At 45.4% G+C, this 20,663-nt stretch overlaps 1 protein-coding gene across 2 annotated transcripts in view; it reads right to left on the bottom strand.

The window, feature by feature from the left end:
* Nucleotides 1-20,663, bottom strand: part of Ptprg (protein tyrosine phosphatase receptor type G) — a 708,054-nt gene that overhangs the window by 136,382 nt on the left and 551,009 nt on the right. For both annotated transcript variants that reach the window (XM_048801208.1, XM_015494493.2), the window contains exon 7: nt 48-205. In XM_048801208.1, the coding sequence (XP_048657165.1) occupies nt 48-205 (158 nt within the window). The remainder of the gene's footprint in view (nt 1-47; nt 206-20,663) is intronic.

Raw genomic sequence — 20,663 nt, 5'->3', positions numbered from 1 at the left:
ACGTGGGTACAGGAGAGGCAAACCGGGACCCTGGGGCGGACACCCACCTGGTGGTAAGAGATGGGGACGGGCTTCCGGAAGACGATCCACTCCACGATCTCGCTACAGGGCGGGGTGGTCAGGGAGCCTGTGTAGCGGTAGTAACTGCCCAGGGATGCCGGCAGAAGGTCTCGCAGGACAAAGGGGTCCAGGAAGGTCTCCTTCTCTGTGGGAAAGAGGCAGGAGATGGTGAGAGCCGCCATGCCACAAAGGTGGCCACGCCCCCCCCGCTGGTTGGCGCCACCCCCCCACAAAGGTGGCCACGCCCCCGGCTGGTTGGCGCCACGTCCGTCACCAGCCCTGAGAAGCACTGGTTCCGGGGTCAGCCGGGGGCCTCAGACACCAAGGCAGCTGGCCTCAGTTCATTACCACTGCACCTGAGGCTGCCCAAGTCAGGTGAGGCCTGACCAAGGCACAGCTCTGAAGTTAAAAACGAGGATCCCAGAGATAGGCTGCTTCCTGATTACAAATATACCTTCACCTTAACCAAAGAAATGACATTTTTTTTAAAATTTATTTGTTCTTTTTAGATACACATGGCAGTAAAGTGCATTTTGACATATCTACATACATGCAGTCTAACTTCCCATTCTTGTGGTTGGGCATGATGTGGAGTTTCCCTGGTCGTGTGTTCACATATGAACATAGGAAAGTTCTGTCCCATTCACTTCACTGTCTTTCCCATTCACATCCCCCTCCCTTCCCTTCATTCTCCTTTGTCTCATCCAGTGAACTTCCATTTTTCCCTCCCCTCCCCTTATTGTGAGTCAGCATCCACAAATCAGAGAGAACATCTGGCCTTTGGGTTTTTAGGGATTGGCTTATTTCACACAGCATGATAGTCTCCAGTTCCACCCATTTTCCGGCAAATGCCATCAATTCATTCTTCGTTATGGTTAAGTAATATTCCCTTGTGTATATATACCAGATTTTCTTTATCCACTCATCCACTGAAGGGCACCTAGCTTGGTTCCATAGCTTAGCTACTGTGAATTGAGTTGGTAGCATCACTATAATATGCTGATTTTAAGTCCTTTGGGTAGATACTGAGGTGTGGGACAACTGGATCAAATCGTGGTTCCATTCCAAGTTTGCTGAGGAATCTCCATACTGCTTTCTAGAATGGTAGCATTAGTTTGCAGTCCCACCAAGAATACATGAGTGAACCTTTTCCCCACATCCTCACCAACATTTTTTTTAAAAATATGTATTTTTCAGTTGTAGTTAGACACAATACCTTCATTCCATTCATTTATTTTTTTGTGGTGCTGAGGATCAAACCCAGGGCTCTCCATGTGCTAGGCGAGCGCTCTACCCCTGAGCCACAATCCCAGCCCCCTCACTAATTTTTATTGTTATTTGTATTCTTGATAATTGGCATTCTGACTGGAGTGAGATGAAATCTCAGTACAGTTTTAATTTGCAAAGAGAATGACACTTAAGGTGAGACCCAGCAATGACGCCTCATAAAAACTCTATGAGAAAATAAAGTAGAGTCTGGATTAGTATCTAGTCAAAGTCACAGAGCAATTAAGAAGCACAGTTGGGATACAAGCCAGGTATTTCAACACCCAGGACTGCACTGATCTGATTAAAGGAGCTAAATAAAGTTAATTGGAAGAAAATCGAAAAGTGAAGGAGAGTATTTTAGACAGTGGGAACAATATGTGCAAAGGCCCCGAGGCAGATAGGAATCGTGTAATAAAGATTGGGCACTATCTTATAATTCTCCCAAGCAGGCTCAATAGATCATCCAGCTTCCTTCACAACTCAAGAGAAAATTCTAGTTCCTACTTGGATCTCTGGAGATGGAGTCCTAAATTTAAATCTGTGACTCTGTCTTCATCCCTGTTAAAAATGCATTAAGACTATTAGAGTCCTGCTAATGCTTTGCCTTGGCTCCTAAACAGCTTCTACTATAGCTCCCAGGACACTCCCGGGGGACCTCACAGAAGTACCTGTGCCTATTGGAATATTTTTTTCCAAGCTTCATACCTTTCCCTCATCTTCCATCTTTCATGCAGATGAGTCAGCGCAGGTATCTGGCCCAATGCATCCCGAGGCTAAAGATGTCTATGTAACTGGAGGATGATGCAAAAACCCCAATAGAAATCGACTCTATCAGAACGACTGTAATTCCCCTTTGAAAGAGATGAGCTGGACAGGACAAGACTTAAGGTTGATTTGCACTTTACTATATGTGCTAAGGCATGATTCTATTTACTGGCCGCAAACATTTAAACAGTACTTTCTCTTTTTGGTACTGGGGAATGAACCCAGGGGCACTCAATCACTGAGCCACATCCCCAGCCCTTTTTATATTTTATTTAGTGACAGGGTTGCTTAGGGCCTCACTCACTTTTCCTGAGGCTGGCTTTAAACTTGCGATCCTCCTGCCTCCATCTCCAGAGCCACTGGGATCACAGGTATGTGCCACCACATGTGGCTTTAAACAGCACGTTCTATATGAGCAAGGTCCCACTGTAAAAGCTTTTTACATTTTAACTTATTTGATATTCAGTATAACTTCACCAAGTTTGTCCTAGGATCATTCCCAATTCACAGAGCCCAAAACCAGGTATTTATGTTTGCAATCCCTGACCTTCATAATCCACATCACTGTGCTCTCCAACTTTCCAGATGTGGGCTTTAGGGCACAGAAAAGTGACATAATGAGGCCCATGGTCACATGTGAGCAGTGGAGTAGTAATAGCTGTGATTCACAAACCTTCAAAACCAAAGCTGATTCTCGTAGAGGTTTTTGCTACATTTTTTTTTAAAGGAAAAATTAAGTATCAACTAAAAGATGCAAAAGTCTTCAAATCACAGGGCCCACAATCAGGACGACCACGCCAGTTTCTGTTGGATCAAAGGTTGCAAACAGTGGCACTGTGCCTCTACCCACTGGCAAGGCTGGGCTTTAATTTAACCCTGGAACCAGCAGCCTAACGAGGGGGGAATCTCCAGGAGTGCACGCGGCTTGGCTGGGACTGGCTTGGCTGGGAGAAGAAAATATTCTGGCCTTAGCTAAAGCCTCTGCACTTCCAGGGCTGTGTAAATAGCCAACAGGAATCCTGAAGCACTCAGAGGGTGCAGGGGGCTTGGCACCAGGAGTGCACACCTGCAACCTTCCCATCTCCCTGGTGGCAGGTGAAGCTGGTGTCACACTGCAGCACACAAATCTGCCTTAGGGTCCATGGCTCCAAACAAAAGGAGCAGAACAATCTGAGGTGTTTTCCCCCAGGGCCAGATCCAGAAGCCCTGGTGAGCCCTCCAGAAGCAGCAGACAACCCCTGCAGAGGAGGGGGCTGGGGGGCCCTTGCAGCAGAGCTCCCAGGACCACACCCCCCTCCAGGAGGCCACCAGGTTGAAGAGTATCAAAAGTTAAAGCGGAAACACCAGGCACATCAGCAGGGGAGACTCCCTTTCAAAGGGGAACATGGGTACAGCAGGATCAGACTTGCAAATAATGTTCCTTCACTGGGCAGGAAACAGGAAGTGAGACCCCTGTGTGAATGCAGGAGGGCTTCTCTGTCCTTGACCAATCCAAGGGCTCTAGAGGCAAGGTACAGGCTTCCACTCATTTAGAGTGCAATCAGACCGGGCACCATGGCTTGTGCCTGCAATCCCAGTGGCTCAGGAGGCTGAGGCAGGAGGATTGTGAGTTCAAAGCCAGCCTCAGCAATTCAGCGAGGCCCTAAGCAACTCAGGGAGATCCTGTCTCTAACAATATATATATATAAATGGTGGAGATGCGGCTCAGTGGTTAACCGCCCCTGGGTTCCAATGCCTCGTTACCCCCACCACCCCCTTGACCAAAAAAAAAAAAAAAAAAAGGAAAAANTCTAAGAGCTCAGGGCACAGCCACCATGGCTGAGGCTGAGTTGGGGACCCAGGGACACTTTGAAAAGCACCAATTTAGTCAAATTCTTTTAACTTTGGAGCTGGGAATAAAAGACCAGGGGGAACTAACAGACCCAATGTCAGAAATTCAAGAATGCAGACTTGAATGGAATTCTTGCTTTACGGAAACCACTGAGGACCTGAAACACCCGGACCAGCGGCCCATGTCACCCAGAGCTGCACGTGGAGTCTAGCCACCATCCTGACCTCATTCCTATCCTAATTATGTATAATTATTCTTCCTCTTATCTGCCGAGGTCTTGCCCTGTACTTCCTTGCTTGCTTTGTGAGTATGTATTTTTTAACAACTGCATAACTAGTGCACACACACTGTGTCTGCTATATTCTCCATCGGCCTCAGCAGGCCTGGTGGGAGTTTTCTATGCTAAATCTCTAGCAAGAGTTTTGGAACCAACTGATATTTAACAGCTGTGTGACTTTAGGCAAAGGCCTTAACGTCTCTGAGCTGCTTCTTCGATCTGTAAAAATGGCAATGATGAGAACATGTATCCCTTAGGGTGGCTGTGCCAATTAAGGAGCTAATTGATGTAAGGGGATTAACACAGTGCCTGGCTCGCTGTAAGCCCTGATTTGTGAAGGCAAGCGCGCGCCTGAGAACAAGCCCAGATGAATCACAAGCTGGTTCGCTCTGTTTTAAACCAGGGATTAGCAAACATTTTCTGTAAAGCATCACATAGTAAATATTTTAGGCTTTGCAGGCAAGAGGCAAAAATCAAAGACGTTGTGTAGGTACTTACATAACTAACCCACTTCTATAATATTAACAATATTCAAAACGCTAATAACAACTGAGGGCAATCTTCAAAATACATGTCCCCTTAAGAAGAAGAATAGAATTCTTTTGGGGGAAATAGCATTTCATTTAACTAGGGCATAAATATAAAAACTATTTTCCAGTGGCTCAGGAGGCTGAGACTTGGAGGATCGAGAGTTCAAAGCCAGCCTCAGCAACAGCGAGGCGCTAAGCAACTCAGCGAGATCCTGTCTCTGAATAAAATACAAAATAGGGCTGGGGATGGGGCTCAGTGGTTAAGCACCCCCGAGTTCATTCTTTGGTACCCAAAACAAAACAAAACAAAAAAAAATAATTCTTAGCTCAGAGCCATATAAAAATAAGCTGTGGAATGGATTTGGGCTTCAGGCCCATACCTACTTCCACCTGAATGTAGTAGGAAGGAGTGTCTCATGTTCAAAGGTCACCTTGATAAGCCACAGCCAGTCTTGGGGGCAAGGGAAGGAGGGCCACATGTCTAGTCTCTGTGGTCATTAAATGATCATGTGTTTTGAGAACAATATACTAAGATTACAGAATTAACTCTTGAGGTGTTTCTGCTCCTTGGTTTTTCTGAGTGCAAGCAGGACGTCGGTGTGTAGTGGTGATCTTTCTGAAAAGTCCAAGTCCTGCTCAGCCTTCTGGGGTGCACAGAGGGCCTCACTCTACATTAAGGGCAGCTTCTGAAATGGGAGCCCTGAATTCCCAGTACTGCCCATGAAGTCTGCTCAACTACCTGGACCCAAGACGGAGACCTCTGAGGACAGGCCCAGGGAAGGAGGAGGAACAACCTTTCAATGCTTAAGGAAGATCATCGTCATAAATGTAGACATTACAAAACAGAAATGCTAGAGCCAAGCCCCGTGGATCCGAATCCTGACCAGTCCACTTAAAGGTCTGACCTATAGGGCTGGGGAGGCTCAATGGTAGAGCATTTGCCGAGCATGTGTGAGGCACTGGGTTCGATCCTCAGCATCACATAAAAATGAATGAATGAATGAATAAAAGTTATTGTGTCTATCTACAACTAAAATGCTTTTTTTTTTTTAAAGTGTCTGACCTACAATAAGTTATCAAACTTCTCTGTAACTTTTTTCTTCACCTGTCAAATGGGATGGCAATACCCACCTCCTAGGGAAGTTCTATTAAATAAGTTAGGAGACATTAGGAGAGTACCTGGCAGAGAGTACATGTACAGATGTGCTTATTAAATAAATCCTGTTATGCTGGGTGTGGTGGTGCAAACCCATAATCCCAGCAGCTCGGGAGGCTGAGGCAGGAGGATTCCAAGTTCAAGGCCAGCATCAGCAACTCAGAGGGAGACCCTGTCTCTAAATAAAATATATAAAAAAGCTGGGGTTGGGGCTAAGTGGTACAGAGCTGGATTCAATCCCCAGCACCCAGGCGAGTAAATAAGTAAATAATTCCCATTACAAAAGGCCAGTGGGTCTCCATATCCATCCAGATGAGAGCATTCCTCCCCCAATCCTAATTAGCAATTCGAATTCCAAACATGCCTATTCCAGCCACTTACCAGTTGAGAAAAATATTTGAAACACTCTACTTATACCACCATTCATGCATTATGCCATAATTAGCAGGTACTGTGCATTCCTAGATAAAAGAATTGAAAAGGAATGAATCTCATCTTCCACACGTTCGAGATCCTGGGTGCTGTATGCAGACAATATTATATTTTAATAATTAATTGTTCATCAAAGGAAAAGATGAGGAACGGGACGTTAAATTCAAAGTTATTCAAATTATGAGGATGAATAATGCATGGCTTTTATATTAAATACACACTGTATGAAGTAGTCTGCGACTCACCCAACTCCTTCTTTCATTTTTAAGCATTTTGAACGACAATGTGAATAATCAGCCAGGGGAGGTTTATTTGGCAAAGGAATACCTTATTTGAATGCAAACGGGGTCTATCTGAAGATGATTAAATTTTTCTTATCAATTAGGAAATTCCGTCCGAGGGCTTCAACTTTGTTGGTCAACCCTTCCATCCAGCGCGGCCCTGCTATCTCCGCAGTTTCCTTTCCACATTAAATTCTATCTGGCTGATTCTGTTCAATTTTCTTTCTGAGAGCAGTGCCAGGAGGCAATTTTTAATTAAAGAAAATTTGAAAGATTCAAACATGCGTAATTGGATTAAAAATGTGATCATTAAAACATTAGATGATAATCATCTGATTGATTGCATTTTTTTTCCCAATGTGTTAATAACTTAATATTCTCAATGCTTTGGTTGCAATAGGCAAAGAGAAGGCTCTTTATAAAACTCGGTGCACAGTCGACATACAGAAGAACCTGCAGGGTCATGAAGAATGTGTAAAGACCCCCAATACGCATGCATACACGGTCATCAACGTAGTACCCTGGAAGGGACTTGGACAGAATATGGGCACTCCAAGTGGAGAAAATGAACATCACTCTCAATTTCGGGAAATGACATTGGAGGCCAAGCTTCTGTTTTTAGCACAAGGATTGTTTAGTTTAATCAATGTCTCCTCCCTGGCCCCTGCTTTTTATGTATGGTTTTTTGTTTGTTTGTTTGTTTTTTTTTTTTTTAAGAAAAAGCAATTTATTTTTCCTTAAAGGCTTAAGGTCATTCAGGCTCATCCACATCTCCTTTCTGATTCTTAGGTACAGCCAACTTGGCCTCTGGGTTCCATGAGTGTACTACCCCAGGGCCTTTGCACTGGCTCTTGGCTCTGCCTCTTCCATTCATGGCTGGGGTCAGGATTCATGCACCTTTGCTGCTGGTAACATCTTGGTATGTGAATGTCACTTTTCTTCTGGTTTAAATCCTGGCTGCAGTGGGGAAGCAAGAGGCCTGTAGCCACCTGGGTAAACAGGCAGAGAAAGGCCAGTGCACAGAGCTCGCTCCTCCTGGTGTGTGGCTGGGCAGCCACAAGCCAGAGGAAAGAGAGAAGGAATAGTCTCAAACCCCCAATTGAACAGGTTCAAGGATGCTAATCACCAGCTGGGTAAGTATAATTGATAATTTGGCTAAAAACTGTGAAAAGGTCCTGGAATGGGGGTGGGGATACACTAGACACGGGTCGGCAGCTCTGGGCTGAGTCTAGACCTGCCACGCACGCACTGTGTGATCTGGGGCAGTCCTGGGCTGACAGCTGGCGACAGGAGGGCAGGCCAGGCATAGATGGGAAGCAGGAAATACGGACACAAGGGCCTGAGGACCAGAACCTGGGGTTAGGATCGTGGCACTGGGGGAGGCTGGAAAATAGGAGATAGTAATTAAGATGGGCAGGGGCCTCCCCAGGGGAGCCTAGGAGGAGGGAATTTATGATCTACATACAAGCAACAATGTCCGGTCTGTGTAACTGGTTGCTCATTATCACAGCTTGTTTCCTAAGGAGCATGAGATGGGAGGGAAAATGGGGCTGTCCCGTGTTCAAGGAGAAGGCTTCTATAAGGCTCCATGGTACCAGGAACAGGTACCAGGCCTAGGTCATGACCAGGTGTCACTCAGGAAATCCCCCAAAAGTCACAGAGAAGTGGAGGATGTCAAAGGGACTAGGGAATAAATAGAGTCAGGAGAGACTGGGACTTTGGTGTCCTCAAAGGATACTGGTTCTAATTCATTTTAGAAACAAAGGAAATGAGGTTAGAGAGGGAAAGAGACTGCCCCGAAACCACACAGCGGCCTGAGGAGGGATTCTGGGTCTCCAATGCCCAGCCCTGGGCTCTTTCTAGTGCCTCACTTTAGACCCCTGGGCTCTTGGTGGCTCATCTGCAGAAGATGTAAACATGATCAGCTCAGTGAAGACTTAGAACTTAAAAAAACAAAACAAAACAAAAAAAAACAGAAAATGAATCTTGTCACTGCTCGACTTGAAGTCTTGCAGAGCCTTCTCAGTTCATTTAAGATGAAATCTAAACTCCTCACCATGGCCCTGAGGTCCTGTCTACCTCTGTGCAGGGTCTCTCCCTGTCTCCCCCTGGCTGCCCACTTGCTCTCTCTGCCTGCAGGGCTCTCCCTCCCACCATCTCATGGGTGACATCTTAGCATCTGGGTCTCTGCTCACCACTGCCTGAACATCCACCCGAGGGATGTCCCCTCTGCTGTCAATTACCTATATCCACCTACTCCATTCATTTCCTTTGCTGCTTCCATTAACTTGTTTACTGTCTACTCCAACAGCCCAATTACTGCACCAGGGCCAAGGCCTCTGTGTATACCTAGCAGCTAAAATACTCTGTTCCCAGAACAAAGGAGGTACCAAACCGACATAAGAGAGGGGGAAAAATGCACATAGTAGCAGTTGGTGCATTTAAAATAACCCCAAATCCAAGATCCTCCATTTCTTCAGTATCTAAGTCAACACTAGTCACAAGATGGTTCGCTATTTCAAAATTCATCGATAACAGTTACGTGTTGCTTGTTAAACAATGACTTGATAGCAACTCAAAGATGCATCCCGATTTTAGAATTGCGAAGAGAAAGACTTGCAAGGACAGATGAGAATCATATAAGGATAGGATTCAAAAGGATTAATGACCTAAGGTCTCATTGTCTAGAAGAAGTTGGGTCCAGAGCTTGTCCTATGTGACAGTGATGAAAGATGCTCCCAGGAGCAGGCAGACACATTGACTCTCATCTGTTGATAAAGACTAGGTTTTCCAAGACGGGTATGGTGGTGCACATCTGTAAACCCAGCAACTCAAGAGGCTGAGGCAGGAGGACTGAGAGTTCAAAACCAGCCTCAGCAATTTAGCAAGGCCCTAAGCAACTCAGTGAGACCCTATCTCTAAATAAAATACAAAAATAGGCTGGGCATGTGGCTCAGTGGTAGAGTGCTTCTGAGTTCAATCCCTGGTACATGCCCCCCACACCACACACCAAAAAAAAAAGGAAAAAAAAAAAAAGACTGGATTCTCCAGCCTCAGTTTACCCTTCACTGGCCTGGACCCCAAGACTCTATCCCACACAATGGAATACACAGCAGTTTTCCTTTGCCCAGTTTATACTTCTGGTGCAGGAACTGGGTGCCAGGCCCTGCCCTGGCCTTTCTCTACCTGAGGTCTCATAACTTAGGGAACAGGTCGTAATCTTCTCAGGGGGTGCTGAGAACTCCCTCAAGGTCACAGCTGAACAGACCCAGGCTTAATTTGTAGTCTGTGGAAATGGTTAATAGCGGTCTTTTACCAGGCCGGGGCTCTACGACATATAGTAGGAGCACATCTCCTGACTGACACCCAGCACAGTGCTTTATAGAGCAGGTCCTTTATAAGAGCTGAAAGAAATGAATCGAACCAAAGCGCTAAGAAACTCTTAAGTCAAAAGCAGGCAAACTATGGCTTGTGGGCCAGATTTGGCCTCGTGCCCACTTTTGTAAATTAAGTTTTATTGGAACATAGCCATGCCTGTTTATGTATCGTCTGGCTGCTTTGGGACTAGAAACACAGAGTTGTTGGGAAAAAAAAGAGAAATATACAGCTGGCAAAGTCTAAAATATTTGCTATCAATCCCCTTTCAGAGAAAATTTGTTGATCCCTGCTTCTATACAAAGAGCAGGCAGCAACCAGAAATATCATTTGAAGTCAGACACAGTAGTGCAGGCCTGTAAGTCCCCTGGTTTGGGAGGCTGAAGCAGGAGGATCGTGAGTTCAAAGCCAGCCTCAGCAACTTAGCAAGGCCCTAAGCAACTCAGTGAGACCCTGTCTCTAAATAAAATACAAAATAGGGCTGGGGATGGGCATGCTCAGTGGTTAAGTGCCCCTCAGCTCAATTTCTAGTATCAAAATAATAATAATAATAATAATAATAATAATAATAATAATAATAATATAAAGAAGAAAGAAATGTCATTTGAGCATCCATAGGGCAAACTATATGTGGAGGGAGAGGCCTAGAACTTGCTTTTGCTTCTAAGAAAGTCTCCACCAGTGTGCAGTGAATTGAAACACTATTCTCACCTTCTCCACAGCTACAGTCTGGAGAAAATTTCCAGAGGCACAAATAACTAGTGTGGTTATGGGGTCTAGGCAAGGGTCTTGGGGAGAGCAAGCCCTCCTGACAAATCAAATCCTTGGCCAGTGCGATGGTGCACACCCATAATTCCAGCCACTCGGGATGCTAAGGCCCTAAGCAACTCAGCAAGATCCTATCTCTAAACAAAATATAAAAGGGCTGGGATGTGGCTCAGTGGTTAAGCACCCCTGGGTTCAAAAAAAAAAAAAAAAAAAATCAGATAGCCAAATTCAAGTGCCCAGAAGTACAGTCCAAGTCATGACATAATCCACTGTGCTAATTTCAACAACATTGAGCTTCCCTGACTTTATTAATGGTTTCCATTGACCAAGTGTGGCATTTTCATATGAGAGTTGGTGTGTGAATAAAATATAGGTTGGCATCAATATTTCCAAGGAGAAAGCACACGAAGGTCACCATCTTGTCAACAACTAAGGAAATGAACGTGACATTTAAATGACATGAAGTCCTACATGGACACAACCCCACTATCCCCACGGAGCAGTTCCAGGGTCTTCCCCACTCTCCCCGACCAGGTTCTGGTGACCACCCCAGACATGATGCGTGCATTCTTTCAGTTCACTTTTGACACCAGTCAATGAGTTAATTCACAAAGGAGACCTAAGATGCACAAGAATTAAGTGATTTTGACAATAACCTGGAAGCCATTCGATGCTGGCGTAGCAGAGGAGAAAGAAAATAATACATCTCCAAGTCCTAAAAAAAAAAAGAACTGGATCCAAATCGTGGCTACATTGCAAGAGCTGAGGGAAATGAGCTCATCTCCCTGAAATCTCAGTTCACCCATCGACACAACGGAACTGAGAATGCTTATCTCACTGTGTACTGCTGGGATGGACAGACCTGTTTATAGGGCACCTGGGGGGCTGCTTCTTCTTTTCACCCACTTTCTTGTTTTGTTTGCTCTTTCCCTGGATAGCAAAAGAAGAGAAATCCCCAGGATAAGCCGTTAAGGTTGCACTATGATTACAGCGGGCAAAGCACACAGAGGTTAAGCGGTTTGTGCGGACTGTACCATTAGTTCAGATCAGGAATGATATTGAAAGCCAGAACCTATGTTCTGGGCCACTGGACAGTGCCTCTCCTATACCAAGGTGACATAAAGAGAGCATAAAATCAAGGAAAGAAACCATCTCTGTATCCCCAAGTACTTAGCAAGGATCTTTGCGGTAGACTCCTGGAGATGTATTTTTAAATCCTTTGTGCTTCACATTTTGTTAAAGCAAACAGGAGAAGGCATCTTCCTGGCCTCCCCTAATCATGTTCAAATAATAAACTATTAACAAAGAATGCTGGATGGGTGAGAACCGGCCCCAGATTCAAATCAAACTTAAAAGGAATCACTTCTGAAGTCTTTTTATGTCTTGGCGTTACTGTGAACAATGCTATAAGTGATAATAGAAATTGCACAGCATCCTATTTCCTGGCCTTGGCTAAGGAAAGAACTGGAAATAGCTCACAAGTATGGTCATGATTCTGATACACCGAAATCCAGGAAACTGTGGAAATGGCTTAAGTGTGCCTGTTTCTAGAAGATTTTGAGATCAAAAGTGTTCCGATAAGTATCAGTCCTTCCTGGATCCGTTTGAAAGGGTATGAGCCAAGGCATTGGAGCCCAGGTACCGCCTATTTACAGCACACTTCAGGAAAGTTCCACGTAATTAATGCTGCACGCATAAACTTCAAACGGGAAATTTTGTTGTGCGTTATTGCATTTGAAATTACCAGTCTTCTGTAGATGGCTTAGTATTGGTTTTCCCATACAAAAGGGAGAAAACAATTTCCTGAGTTTCCTTCTTTAAGATAAAGATGAAAATGGACCCTTCATTCACTTGTTCAGAATTTACACCATGATGTGATCAAGATGAAAAATGAAGCCAATCTCTGTGGAGTCTCTCAGAGAGGAGCCATGGCCTAAATGGGTATTCTCATTGTCCCAACATTAACAAACCACTTGGGGAGGGTGATATTGTTTAGCAGAGCAAGCACAACAGCTACCAGACAGATGAGGCACGCAGTGGACTTTTTCTGTAAAGGGGCCAGCGAAAAAATATTGAAGGCTTTGCACCAGAGAGTCTCTAGGTCACAACTACTAACGCTGCCACCAAAGTACCAGCAGACAATACATACAGAAATGAATGTGGCTGAGCAATAAAACTCTATTCACTAAAAAAGACGTGGGCCCATGAAGACGTGAATACATGAAATTACTTTGCAGACAAGTAACATTGATTTTTTGAGTACTAAGAACAGCCAGGACAGAAGAAAGAAAAAAAGAAAAACAAAGGATTCTAATAAGACTTTCCCAAGAGCAAGGGGGATCTTCCTTTCACCCTCAGTACACTGACTAATACTTACTGGGCACTTGATGGGTGAAAGGAGTAACAGACTCTATGGTTAAAGGAGCTTAAAGTTCATGTGCAAAGAACAGGGAAGAACTCCTCAAACAACATCAACTCATCTCTCTGCTCGAATCTTCTTGCTGTTGGATTATATAACCCACTCTCCTAGGTTAGTTTTTTCCCTGCAAGTCTCCTGTTCCAGAATAAGTCCTCTTCTTCCAAAGTCCTTTCAATATATTTTCAGGAACTCTAGCCATTTAATCTCAGACAGACTTTTTAATCACTGGTGATAGTTACAATAGTGACAAAGGAACAATCACAGGGGGAAGGTCCTATGACCTCACTGACAGCATAGTTCAGCGGTAGAGCACTTGCTAGGCATGCACAAGGCTCTGGGTTCAATCTCCAGTCCCATTTAAGAGAGAGAGCGAGTGAACGAGAGAAAGTACTTTTTCACTTGCTCCTTTAACAGAGACCATTTGATGTGACTCAGTCAATGCTGAAAAAAGCGAGTGGGGACCTGGCAAAGGAAGAGGGGGAGACAGACTGTGAGGAGCCTGGTCGGACCTGGGCTGGGTGGCTTCTCCAGGTGTGACTCTGGGGCAAGCTGCCAGCCACTGCCTGCTTTGTGTGCCTGTCTCTGCCATGTAAACCAAGGCAAGACCAGAGGCTTCTAGAAGGTTCCGTGATGCTAACTAGAGCTCATCTGGCCCTTCCCCTCACAGGGCAAGCTCACACCAGCACTGCAGCAGCGAGGGGCCTTTTGCTTCCAGACCTGTCACCACCCCCTCCCTTTGCTGCCCATCTCCTTCTTCTCAACTCCACAAGGAGATGCTGGCATCCAAAGTCATCTTTTAATGACACAATCCCCGAGGCAGCCGCAGCTCTCTCACTGGCCTGCAATCAATTAGCAGAGAGAACAAACAGCCTGTCAAGGGCTGTTACAGCACAAGTTTTTAAGAAAGTGCGGTGGCTCTTGCTGCGTTGCTCACTGTGAGGCCACCTGGTACTGGATGTGTCCCACAGGGGCACGCTGTCTGCGTCTCTCACTTTCTTGTGCTAATCTTTGCCTCTTTTAACTGTGAAACGGAATCCACAGGCAGAAAGGCATGCAAAACACACACGTAGTGCCGGCACACGGTGGCACATGCCTGTCATCCCAGTGGCTCAGGAAACTGAGGCAGGAGGATGGTGAGTTCAAAGCCAGCCTCAGCAACTTTGTGAGGCCCTAAGCAACTCAGTGAGACCCTGTCTCTAAATAAAATATAAAAAGGGCTGGGGATGGGGCTCAGTGATTGAGTGCCCCTGAGTTCAATCCCTGGTACCAAAATAATAATAATAATAATAATAATAATAATAATAATAATAATAATAATAATAATAATAATAATACCCCCAAAATGTAGCACTGTCAAATAATCATACAGGGAAACCTAGTGTGGGGTGACCACTTGGAACTGGAGGGGACCTGGCTTCCCCTACAGGGCCAGTCCTTCCTATCCCATCCCACCCCCAAGTAGTAACCACTATTCCCATTTTGAAATAATCATTATTGACTTTCCTTTTAGTTTTCCCTCCCAGACTCCTAAACATTATAGCTTCCGTTTCCTCATTTTCAAACTCATGTTGAAGAACATGCAATGTACTGTTCAGGATCTAGTCTCACAAGCTGAACAGAGTGTTTCTTGGGTGCACCATAACATTAGGCTCTCTGTTCCTTTCTATTGTATGACTATAGGAAGTCGTATTGATCCAGTCTGCGAATGATGGATTTCTAAGGCATTTTTATATTTGGGAAATTAGAAATTGACAATGCCACAAACATCCTTGGACACATCTCTGGGTATACCTATGTTAGATCTGAGTTTTTTCTATGGAGCAGGACTCTTGGACCAAAAGAGCTGGATACTACCAAGTGTTTTCAAAGCCTGGTCTCCCTAACTGATTTCACAGCCACCACGAGAGTGCCTGGCACACACAGACTTGCTGGTGCTTGACTTGTTTAGCATTTTTAATATTTGACTCTCATGCATGCTGCTGGATTTTTTTAAGCTTCATACATGAGAGAGCTTTGAGAAATCCATGTTTAACACATATATATGGGCTACTCTTTAACTATTTTCCAAATAATCAAATGCACAAATCGAATGGGACTGTGTGGTAAAGATTTATGACTCCAATGTAATCATCTTCTGGATCAAGATATATTTTTAAGTGGAGTGTGGAGGCATAAGCCTGCAATCCCAGCAGCTCGGGAGGCTGAGGCAGGGGGTTGCAAGTTCAAAGCCAGCCTCAGTAAAAAGGCGCTCAGCAATTCAGTGAGACCCTGTCTCTAAATAAAACACAAAATAAGGCTAGGGATATGGCTCAGTGGTTGAGTGCCCCTGGGTTCAATTTTAGTTACCCCTTCCCCGCCAAAGAAAGATACATTTTTATCACTCCCCCTCCAAGAAAATTTCCTTGAGTCCCTTTTGTACTCCGCTATTCTGACCTTTAACACCATGGGCTGGTTTGGGCTGTTCTTAAACTTTACATAAATGGGGCTATGTGGTATGGGTGTTTTTATTTTGGGATAAGTCAGTAGTTCATTACTTTTAATTGCTGCATAGTATTCCACTGTATGAATATACCACAACCTGTATCTCTCTGCTATGGTTTTGGGCCAGTAGAAAGAAAAAAAGCTCACATGCATGAGTCTTTGGCTAGGTGGACATTTATCTTGATAGGATCTACATATGGCATTGCCAGCCAGGATGGATGGCGAGGTGGATGTGTAACACTGGCTGTCAAAGGTACTATATCATGTGCACCTGCAGCATAGGGCTGGTTTCTTTCTAAACAGTTCATCCTGCCACTACCATGATGTGACACGAAGCCTACTGGCTGCTTCAGTAGAACTTAGAGGATCACCAGGTCTGCAGACACCCCTTTATGGTAGGAAGCTCAGTCTTGGCTGGTGTGATGGACGGGGGTGGGGGGAAGGAAGTGAGAAGCACCCACTCTTACCACTACCCAGAAAAACTTGGTGGAACAGTTGATACACATCTGCAAATAGACCTTCTTGCTTCCCTTCCCTTTGTACAGGGGCCTGTGCTGAAGGCCAGCCACCCCAGGGCTGTGTCCGTAGATTTGGTAGGAGATGATCAGTGTCCCAGGGCAGGGGCAGGAGGGAGGGGAATGGGAGAAATACCTCAGAGGAGCCCAGGTAATAAACTGGTAAGTCAGAGAAACTCTTCTGTAAGTTCTGATCTTGTCCAGGCCCTGACTTCCATTTTTAAAAGGAAAAGCTCTCAAGAGCCTCATTTGGGGACATTATCAGAAGGGTGTTTTCAGTGACAATTTATTTGTTCTTTCAGTGATAGCTTTCTTGGAAAAGCTCGGGGAGGGAAGGAGGGAGAGCGGGAAGAGCAGCTGTTCAAAATGACCAGTGGGGGATTCGGCCTTTTTGGAGTCAATTTCTTGCTGTCCTCCCCCCTCCCATTCCCCGAGGGAGAAAGCAGGCTGCCTCAAGGTGTCAGGTCCAGTGGAAGGGGAGTGGGAGGGCAAGGAGGGCCGATGGGAAACAACGGACAAATAGGCAAAGCTGCTCGACCAGATCACCACCGCTACTGAGTCTCCTTTCAGAAACAGAAAAGTGGTCATTTTACATTTGGGAGTACGCTCAACTGCACACAGACCCCTGGGAGTTCTCTGGGTGGGTGCTAGGAAGAGGACTAGAAAGCATGTGATCCAAAAACTGGAAAGAAAAAAAATACTTATACTTTTAAATGACCTTGAACAAAATACACCTTTCTTAGCACTGTCCAATTGGGTAACACGAGTAACAAAGAAAGACAATAATTCCATGCTTGCTGCATACAGGTCGCTTTTAAATTTTCTTTTTTTAAGGATGGGTTTTAAGCCGGGCACAGTGGTGCATGCCAGTGATTTGGGAGGCTGAGGCAGGAGGATCATGAGTTCAAAGCCAGCCTCAGCAACTTTGCAAGGCCCTAAGCAACTCAGCGAGACCCTGTCTCTAAAAAAATATAAAAAAGGGATGGGATGTGGCTCAGTCGTTAAGCACCCTAGGTTCAACCTCTGGTACCACCACCACCACCACCACCACCACCACCAACAACAACAACAACAAAAGAATGGGTTTTAAGCAAATTGGGGGAACTAGACTCAGTTCTGGGGAAGCAATGTTTACATAGATGTGGCCACTCATAAGGGCTTGCAAAAGAGAGAGAGCACAAATAGCTGAATTTGATGCACTTTACTGCATTCACAATTTGTCCCTAAATCTCTCCTCTCCAGTGGATGGTGGTGGTAGCACAAAAGGAAATAAAAAATACATTTTAGGGTGTCCATCTCTTCCTCTGTGGATGGACAGATAAAAAGAGAACCAAGGGTAAATTACTTCATTCCACTCTCTCCATATTTCCGTGTGGTGCTCAAGTTGGTCGTGTTCATAATTTACTCACAAAAAAGGAACATAAGAAACAGCACTTCATTTGGCCAAGAGTCTTCTAGGGTACCTCTAGCCAGCACCAGAGAAGCAAGGTCACAGAGCTCAGAGCCCCAAACATCACAGCCCGACCCACCAGCACACACCATCATCCATGCCGGTGGTGCCTGAACCCTACCTAAGTTTCCCTTCCTGCTTGGATGAGCTCTATGCTTTCTGTAGATCTCACTGACCCAAGTCTGAGTGAAGTCGGCTGCTCCCCACTCTAATCACCTGCTTAACTGTGGCTCTTCCCCAAGAGCCTGTCAACTCCATGGGGCGGATCTGTACACTCCAGTGCCCAGGTTTGTGGTGTGCGTACATTAGTAACTCTGGACAGAACAACCAGCACCATTTATAAGAACTACTGAGCATTTGAGAAGAGAGGAGTATCATGGTTTGAATGTGAGGTGTCCCCCAAAAGCTCATGCTTGGTTATAGTCTTAACCCAACCAGTGAATGAACCCCTGATGGGATTAACTGGGTGGTGGCTGGAGGCAGGTGGGTGTGGCTGGAGGAGGGGGCATTGGGGGCGTGGCTTTGGGGTCTCTATTTGTCTCTGGAGAGTGGAGTCTCCCTCTGCTTCCTGATCACCATGTGAGCTGCTTCCCTCCACCACACTCTTCCTCCATGATGTCCTGCCTCCCCTCGAGCCCCGAGGAATGGAGCCTGCTGTCTGTGGACTGAGACCTCTGAAACTATGAGCTTCCAGACAAACCTTTCCTCTTGTATAGTTGTGTGGGTTGGGTCTTTTAGTCACAGCAGCGGAAAAGCTGTCTAAAACAAGTATCAAGGAGAAAACCCTCCAGGAGTGCCATCAGGCAGGTTCTCTGGAAGGACGACAGAGCTCTGTACCCGACAAGGGAGCGCACCTGAGATCTTTCCTGCAGAGACAAACTGCACCTTCTTGACCCCCAGTGCTCACACTGAGGCCCATCTCCAGGATGCTCCAGTCCAGGACCGTACACAGTGAGGAACAGACACGGGGTTGTTCCTGTCCAACTGGGGCTGGGGCAGCCTGGTTCTGGCTCCTTCTCCGCACTTGCCTCCTTCCCTTTCAGGGTGGTCACACCTGCCAGAGAGTCTGGACGCCCTCCCTCCCTCCTCCTAGTCCCTCTCCCCTTTCTCTCTCCCTCTTGCATTTAAGAAATCCCATCCTGGCACCTGCTTCAAGGCCGACTCTGATGACCAACCACCAAGTACAGTTGGCTGTGAGGACCAGATTACTCATGGTGCTCTCAGTTGAAGGAACATATTAGATTCTTTTTCTTTTTTAAAAAAATCACTTAATGAGAAATTAACATTCTGAGATATGACTCCCAGAGCTGAAGAAATAAAAGCTATTTCTGATCTGCGACAGAAACCCATATTGATTTATTTTCCCTCTTTACAACATCTCTATCATCATTCCCAAACCAGAGTCTCTTTGAAGGGCACAATTATTTATGCTCCTTCAAATTAACAGATCATACAAATCCCTCACAGACCTTCCACGGCAAATGCAAGTCCTTTTAAGCTATTTTAAATGTCCATTCCCTTTCAGATAAGTGAGAAATTCTTATCCCTTTCTCTTCTCAATGGAAGCTGAACCCGAGGAGGCTTTGGTCCCCCTCCTCTTAATCTGCTTTTCTATTTTGAGATTTTTATTGAGGAGTTTATATGTTTCCTTGACATTCCTCTGGCTAATAGTTAACTGAGCACCTACTCTCTACCAGGTACAGTGTGCCATATACTTATGTATATGGCGCACTGTAGCTGGTATATTTATGTAGGTAAGAAATGAATTAATAAACAAGCAAGAGCCAGGCATAGTGGTGCGTGCCTATAATCCCAGTAGCTCAGGAGGCTGAGGCAGGAGGATCTCAGGTTCAAAGCCAGCCTTAGCAACTTAGTGAGGCCCTAAACAACTTGGTGAGACCCATAAAAAGGGGCCTGGGGATGTGGCTCCATGGGAAAGCACCCTGAGTTCAAACTCTGGTCCCAAAAATAAATAAATAAGTAAACCAATCAACAAGCAAGAACATTCCAGATGTACTTCAGTGCTTTGAAGAAAGAAACTTGGAAGATATAACAGACAGTAAAGGAGATGGGAAGAGGCAGGCAATCTGACAGAACAACCAGAACTCACTAAGAAGGCAAGATCTCAAATAAGACCTGAAAGCATAAAAGTGAGATCAGACTGGGTACAAGTGAAGGGAGTTCTGTCCCCACAGAGGAAGCCACCACGGCTGGGAGGCAACAGGAGGAGGGGTCTGCAGCTTCCTTCCCCCTTCCCTTCTCGTGACAGCTGGCCTGGGTCTGCCTTCATCTTTGCTCTAATTCCACATCTGCACAGTATGGGGGCAAAGCAGCCTATTATTGCTGAATAAATAAATGAACTTACTTTGTAGGGAATTATTTTTATTGTTTTTGGTCCTGGGGATTGACCCAGGGGTGCTTAACCACTGAGCCACATCGCAATCCTTTTATATCCTCTCTAAATAGAGACAAGATCCTGCTAAATTGCTAAGGCTGCTTTGAACTTTTGATCTTTCTGCCTCAGCCTCCCAAGCCACTGGGATTACAGGTGAGTGCCACCGTGCCTGGCTGGGAATTATTCTTTACAATCTCCCGATTTCTCAGGTAGACAGCAGGGTCAAAGGCACAACCCAGGCAACTCTGCTGCCATCCACAGCCAGTGAAGGATTCCCACAAGGAACAACTTCTGCTAAAGGTCTGTACCTCTCCTTCAATCCACCCTTGAAATGCTAAGCCCCAAGGCGAGGGCATTAGGTGGGACCTGTGGATCTGAGATTAGGTCATGAGGTCAGAGCCCTCACAAATGAGATGAGTACCCTTTCCTGAAATTGAAACTTGGGGAGAATCAATGGAAACATCCCAGATTAGGATAATTTCAGACACTACACTTCCATTTGCATTTGGTTTATCCCTGTTACCAGCTATACAATGGAACAGTTGGCAGAACTGATCAGTTATTCCTAAATCCGACTTAAATGAACCCTCATAACTGGTTCTGGTTTCCCTGGGAGAGGGAGAGGTGGGGAGAGAGAGAGAGAGAGAGAGAGAGAGAGA

Source organism: Marmota marmota, unplaced genomic scaffold, assembly GCF_001458135.2.
Source record: "Marmota marmota marmota unplaced genomic scaffold, marMar, whole genome shotgun sequence".
NCBI classification, from domain to species: Eukaryota; Metazoa; Chordata; class Mammalia; order Rodentia; family Sciuridae; genus Marmota; species Marmota marmota.
This window is presented reverse-complemented; position numbering and strand designations above follow the sequence as displayed.